The 6,968-nt window shown below is 46.0% G+C and overlaps 1 protein-coding gene across 5 annotated transcripts in view; it reads left to right on the top strand.

Moving 5' to 3' along the window:
• Positions 1–6,968, top strand: part of anks1b (ankyrin repeat and sterile alpha motif domain containing 1B) — a 207,248-nt gene that overhangs the window by 150,655 nt on the left and 49,625 nt on the right. For all 5 annotated transcript variants that reach the window (XM_016278922.1, XM_016278944.1, XM_016278938.1 and 2 more), the window contains exons 13-14: positions 2,186–2,832; positions 4,576–4,648. In XM_016278922.1, coding sequence (XP_016134408.1) covers positions 2,186–2,832; positions 4,576–4,648 — 720 coding nt within the window. The remainder of the gene's footprint in view (positions 1–2,185; positions 2,833–4,575; positions 4,649–6,968) is intronic.

The raw sequence follows: 6,968 nt of genomic DNA, 5'->3' as shown, positions 1-6,968 counted from the left end.
GGGAACGAGAGGGGGTGAACAGGCTGGCTTGCCCCCAGCCTCAGGTGTTCAGTTGGTGCTTGTCTCAACACAGCTATTCGACCGAATGATAGATATACACATACACAACTCTAGTTCAAGTACTCCGGTGTCTGGAGTAAGAGCGAGGAGACATTTGTATCTTTTTTGTGTGACGGGGGACACTCCAGGCACTCAAAGAGACTCAGTGTTTCTACTTGGTTTGTCATGTTGTAGATGGTTTGTTTATGCTGTCATTCATGTGTGTGAATCTGAGAATCTGATTTCCTACACTTCTTTTTTCCCCTTGCAGATGAGGCGGCGCACCAGAAGGAGTGCATAGAGCGAGACGACCGGACGACCGGACACGTTCCCGAGCAGTTCGCCGGCCTCCTCCACGGCTCGTCTCCTGCCTGCGAATCCCCTGACAACCCTTATCAACTCTACGGCAAAGTGCGAAAGTTCAGCGTTCCTGAGCCTCCGCTCCGGCACGGGAATTTTCTCCGCGCTCCCGAGTACTCGCCCCCATTTCCTCGCACCGGCAGCGAGGCGTCTGCCCTGAAGACCCAGAAAGAAGCCAAACCACAGATAGTCTACAGGACGATTTTTCACACCCGGGTCAACCAGGACCCGTTAACTCTCACCGAATCGAGCGACAAGAGCCCCGGGGTGCATGTGAGGAACGGGGAGGTCCGGAGCAAAAGCACGGGCGGCTCTAGCCCAGCAAGCAGCAATACCGGCTACGAGGAAAGAGCCTGCACTCTTGGGAGGATGAGGTCCATGCCCAAAAATGTTTTGGACCTACAGCTGTCCAGAAATTTCTCCAAATCAGACTCGAACTTGGTGGCCGTGTCTCCTATCGAGGAGGAGCAGTGGAGTTCCAGGGGGCAGAACAGCCCCGGTAAAAGCAGCCCCAACAGACTAGAGAGAACCCCCTCCTTTACAGCAGAGTGGGAAGAGGTAATAACGTTTTAATTACCAGCTAATTGCAGAATCATTTCCACTTAATTAATTCACTTAGCTTGAAGTAACCAAGCTGACTGGCTTGAAAGGTTTTCTTTACCTGATACACAATAAAGCCCAAATCCCATCTATTTGATGTTGATGTTAATGGAGAGATCTGAGTCTTTTTTAGAGACCAGAATATTGTTATTTTTATACATTTTAATATAATAACACGATAACATGATACAGTATGTAAGCATCCACCCAAAACACTTTTGCATTGAGGTGGCGACTGTTCTGACCACTTGCAAGGACCATTCATATTTTCTTCTGAAAAAAAATGTAGCAATTATTGTTATTCGTTTACTTTTTTGAAAGCAAAAACAACCTCCAAAACCTCATATGCTCATGAATGCATAGAATAAATTAGTTTTCTGAGAAACAGGAAGAACACCTACATCTTGATCAATGCAGACGCCCCAAATGGAATTTAAACATCATAGCCTAATAATAAATATAGACACTGCTCATCTTAATCAAGACCTGAATAAACCCAGTGACCTCTATGAACCGAGATCTGTCCTCAGTTACACTACAGATCACACACTGCCTGAGGACAGATGCTTTTAAGAAGTCGTGGCCTAATGGTTAGAGAGTCGGCCTCGTAACCCAAAGGTTGCGGGTTCGAGTCTCGTACCGGCAGGGATTGTAGGTGGGGGGAGTGAATGTACAGCGCTTCTCTCCCACCTTCAATACCACGACTGAGGTGCCCTTGAGCAAGGCACCGAACCCCCAACTGTTCCCTGGGCGCCGCGGCATAAATGGCTGCCCACTGCTCCGGGTTCACTGCTGTGTGTGTGCACTTTGGATGGGTTAAATGCAGAGCTCTTAAGTGAAGGGGTCTTGGGCTTCTTCATGTGGGGCAGTGCAAGAGGGAACAAGAGGAGGTGAACAGACTGGCTTGCCCCCAGCCTCAGGTGTTCAGTTGGTGCTTGTCTCAACACAGCTATTCGACCGAATGATAGATATACACATACACAACTCTAGTTCAAGTACTCCGGTGTCTGGAGTAAGAGCGAGGAGACATTTGTATCTTTTTTGTGTGACGGGGGACACTCCAGGCACTCAAAGAGACTCAGTGTTTCTACTTGGTTTGTCATGTTGTAGATGGTTTGTTTATGCTGTCATTCATGTGTGTGAATCTGATTTTGCTGATTCCTACACTTCTTTTTTCCCCTTGCAGATGAGGCGGCGCACCAGAAGGAGTGCATAGAGCGAGACGACCGGAGAAACAGCCACGTTCCCGAGCAGTTCGCCGGCCTCCTCCACGGCTCGTCTCCTGCCTGCGAATCCCCTGACAACCCTTATCAACTCTACGGCAAAGTGCGAAAGTTCAGCGTTCCTGAGCCTCCGCTCCGGCACGGGAATTTTCTCCGCGCTCCCGAGTACTCGCCCCCATTTCCTCGCACCGGCAGCGAGGCGTCTGCCCTGAAGACCCAGAAAGAAGCCAAACCACAGATAGTCTACAGGACGATTTTTCACACCCGGGTCAACCAGGACCCGTTAACTCTCACCGAATCGAGCGACAAGAGCCCCGGGGTGCATGTGAGGAACGGGGAGGTCCGGAGCAAAAGCACGGGCGACTCTAGCCCAGCAAGCAGCAATACCGGCTACGAGGAAAGAGCCTGCACTCTTGGGAGGATGAGGTCCATGCCCAAAAATGTTTTGGACCTACAGCTGTCCAGAAATTTCTCCAAATCAGACTCGAACTTGGTGGCCGTGTCTCCTATCGAGGAGGAGCAGTGGAGTTCCAGGGGGCAGAACAGCCCCGGTAAAAGCAGCCCCAACAGACTAGAGAGAACCCCCTCCTTTACAGCAGAGTGGGAAGAGGTAATAACGTTTTAATTACCAGCTAATTGCAGAATCATTTCCACTTAATTAATTCACTTAGCTTGAAGTAACCAAGCTGACTGGCTTGAAAGGTTTTCTTGCGGTGCTCGGCGTATGTTTTTGATGTGTAATGCAAAATCATGCCCTTTCGCCAGGAAGCCTAAATTATTCAACAATGTTGTCATGGCAGCTAAATTATTTTTAGTGTGTTTCTTTATTATATTAAATATGCGTAATGATAGGCCCGGGACACGATTTTCTCTTCTGGTTTGCACTGACGGTGATCTGTTTTTCACTAGGGCAGCTTTTATCCAGGGTAATGTAGCATATAAAAAGGAACGCAATCAGTCAATTAATGGAGGAAGTGCCTTTGAATAATGACATCCTAATAATTCTGAGTGAACTGATAAATCAAAACAAAAACATGTCTAGGTCATAATTAAAATAATAAATAAGAAGCTATCGTTTACAAAAAAGAAAACGGAGTATTTAATCATTTATTTTCATGACAATTAATCACATTCAATCCAAAATTCTCATTATCGTAATGTGTCTAGACTTAACTTTTTTAAATAATTTGTTTTTTGATTGTCATTTTGATTTAACATTATACAAATATTTTAATAAATGGTTTTTAAATTATAATTTAATTACAAATCTTGTTTTATTATTTTTGTCCATATTACATTTTTTTTTACAGTAGTGAGAGATTAGCTTTAGACTAGTTATAGCATGAAATAAACATGACTGAACATCTGAAGGTATCTTGTTTCAACCATAGAAAGACGTCAATACACACCATTTTTTAAGTTCAAATTCTACTCTCCTGTCCGGTCAGACAAAAATGGCAGATTCTGCATTATGATTGGTCAGATCACCTGTCAATCAAACTCCCTCGAAGGGTAAATTATCATTACAATAATGTCAAGAATATGACACGAACATATTAGACAGGTGTCTTGAGAGATTTATCTTATAGCTACATTTTATTAGAGATCAAAATGAACAAAGCACAGATGATAAAAGAGATTTTGTCTGTCTCAACTCAACTGACGGTCTCAAATTTCCTCTTCTTTGAATTCTTCTTTATAGAGTTAAATCTCTTTCAGGTCAGCGCTTCTGCTTAGATGCACAGAGGCTTACCGCTTCATATGACGACTAAATCTCCACACTCAATATATTTAATGTGTCACAGCATTTTCTTTCCCAGGCTCACCCAGCTGTCAGGTCTTCAGAAGAGAACATATATTAGAAATAACTGATCAAAGGGGAGAGGGGAGAGTTCTGCATCCGTTCATCTGGGGCTTCCGAGCGGCTTTCTCTTTGGAGGAAAAACACGGTCCGCTGGTAGACAGCGAAGGGCTGTTCTTTGAAGGCAGGTGTTCAGCTTTACGGATGTGAAACGACACTTTCTTCGCTCTGAACATCACTGTCATTTTAATGAGGAGACATTCATCAAAAACACTCTCCCAACTCTCTCCGAACTGACATGTTGTGAAACGAAGCTGATCGTGATAAATTGCCTTCCCAAAATTCCCATTCCTCCCTCAGCTTTTAGCAAACAATTAAGCGGTTTTGGAGCGCAATTACTGACATTTAAGAAAGACCGAAAGTGGGTTTGTGGGAAAAGAGCAATGAGGAGAAGCCTGTGGGGAAATGCCATGGAATAAGCACATAAAAATAGGGATGAGCGCCTTTCGTTATGCAAACATGCAATTCATCTCTCTCTTTTCCTCTCCACAGATTGACAAGATTATGAGCTCCATAGGTGCTGGAATTGGCACAGAGTTGGAGGGGATTACGGAGGATCACTCAGGTTTGTGTGTCTCTGTGTGTGTGGTGCATATAGTCAGTCATCCCACTACGTTTAACATATATCCATAACTAAAGGGAGCTCATGGCATGATATGAATATTAACTAACGGCTGTGAAGTGTGCAGCATGGTGAGACAGGAGGGTTTCCTTCAGTAGTGTCAAAGACCCGCTCATAGACAGGTAACTTTTTGAGATGTAACCATGGTTACCGTGCGCTCTCCTCTCGTCACTGTGCTCTTCCTGTAGTCATAATGAGAGCTGGGGGACGGGAAGTGGATGGACAGTTTAGACTCTAAGCACTGGTCTTGGGACAGTTTTTTGTTCGCAGTGGGAGCGAAAGGAACATCTCATTGACTGGAGTTCAGTGTACTAAGATTCTCTCAGTGATGATCAATAGTGAAAATTGTGAAAATCAAATCTCTAGAGCTAATAATGAAGACAATAACATTGTCTTCTATTGCCTGTCCCCTTACCTCATCTCTTCTCCGTTCATCTCCTGTCCTCTCTCCTCCCATTTTTGCTCTTCTCGTGCCTCCTGTTGCCTTCTCTCATCTCACATCCTCTCCTTTTCCCTCTTCTCTTGCCTCCTCTTCCCTCTCCCTTTCCCTCTTCTCTTGCCTCCTCTCCTCTCTCCCTTTGCCTCTTCTCTTGTTTCTCCCATCCCTTCCTCTCTCCTCCTTTTCTCTCTCCCTCTTTCCTCTCACAAATCCTCTTGGCTCTCATTTTGTCTCCTGGTGCCTCCTCTCATTCTCATCTTACCTCTCTTTGCCTCTCCTTTCACCTTCTGTCCTCTCTTTTTTTTGCCTATCCTCTTGCCTCCTCTATTCTCCTTTGACCTAATTTTGCCTCTTCTAATCCTTTCTTTTCTTCTACTCTGCTTTTGCCTACTTTGCTTTTGTCTCTTCTCCTGCCTCCTCTCCCATTTTTGCCTCTCCTCTCCTCCTTTCCTTTCACCTCTTCTCATATCTAATCCTCTCTTTTGCCTCTTCTTGCACCTTCTGTTCTCTCTTCCATTTTGCTCTCATATCCTGTTGCCTCTTTTATTGTAATTCTCTCACCTCCTTTTGCCTCTCCTCTCCTCTCCTCTCCTCTCTTTTGCCTCTCTCCTCACCTTCTGGCCTCTCTTTTCTCCTTTGGCCTCTCCTCTTGTTTGTTGTCGCCTCCTCTCCAGTAATTCTCTCTAATTGGCTATCCTGTCACCTCTGCTGTAGTCTCTCCTCTCATCTTTTCTTCCCTCCTTTCCTGTCATTCTTTCTGCTCATTTCACCTCCTTTCCTGTCCCTTGCACTATTTGCCTCAACTCAAACCTCCCCATTCTCTCCTCTCATTTGCACCATCTGACCTGGCTTTCCTCTTGTCTCCTCTCCTTTCGCTTCATCTCTCACTTTTCCTGTCCTCTCCTCTTGCCCCCTCTCATTTCACCTTCTCTCCTTTCATCCCTACATCCCTCACCTGTCCTCTCACCTTTTGCCTGTTATCCCTACTTTCATCACTTCCTCTTGACTCTGCACCGTTTCTTTCACCGCCTCCACTTTACCTCTCCTCTCCTCCTCTATCTTTGTTTCTCCCCTCACCACCTCAATTGTAACCTTTTAATCTTGCATCTAATTGTTTCGTCTCCTCTCATCTTTACCCTCCTGTTCTCTCCTTTCACCTCTTCTTTGGTCTCCTCTCCTGTCTCGTCTCCTTTCCTTGCTTCTCCTATGCTTTTGCCTCTCCTCTCCTCTGCAGTGGTCCCTCATTTTTCTGTCCACAGAAAGCCCATTTGTGTTGCCATTCCACCAGTGCTCACAGACGCCCACAGAGTGTGTGTGTATGTGTGTGTACATGTGGGAGGGAGCAACAGCAGCTTCTACACTCAGACAGAGAGGCTGGGGTTGATCTGATGGCTATTATCGGCAATGTGAGGTACAGCTAGTGGAAAGAAGGGAGGGAGAAGGAGAGACCGAGAGGGAGGGAGAGAGAGAGCGCACAGTGGCACAGGATGCAGAGGCATACAAATGAGTGTGGGAGTGCTGGAGAAACAGAAATCTACCAAGCAAGCTGCACGCTGTCATTCCTATCCTCTTTCGCGCACGCTCGCTTGTTCCCTCCCGCACACGCAAACGCGCACACACACACACACATGCCTGCACTCTCCACAGGTTGAGAGACACGTTGAGCAGCACAGCATTGGTAATCCGCATCTCTCTCGCCTCTCTTGTGGATGTAATTTGGAGCCTTCAGCATGTCTACCTCCACAGCCGGCGTACTTCTCCACCAGCACAGACCCTAACGCTCACTCTCCTGAGAGGACCCTCTACTTCTAATTTGCTCTCTCT

Source organism: Sinocyclocheilus grahami, unplaced genomic scaffold, assembly GCF_001515645.1.
Source record: "Sinocyclocheilus grahami isolate Dianchi unplaced genomic scaffold, SAMN03320097.WGS_v1.1 scaffold8.1, whole genome shotgun sequence".
Classification (NCBI taxonomy): Eukaryota; Metazoa; Chordata; class Actinopteri; order Cypriniformes; family Cyprinidae; genus Sinocyclocheilus; species Sinocyclocheilus grahami.
The sequence above is the reverse complement of the archived record's forward strand: the minus strand, read 5'-3'. Positions and strand labels throughout refer to the sequence as shown.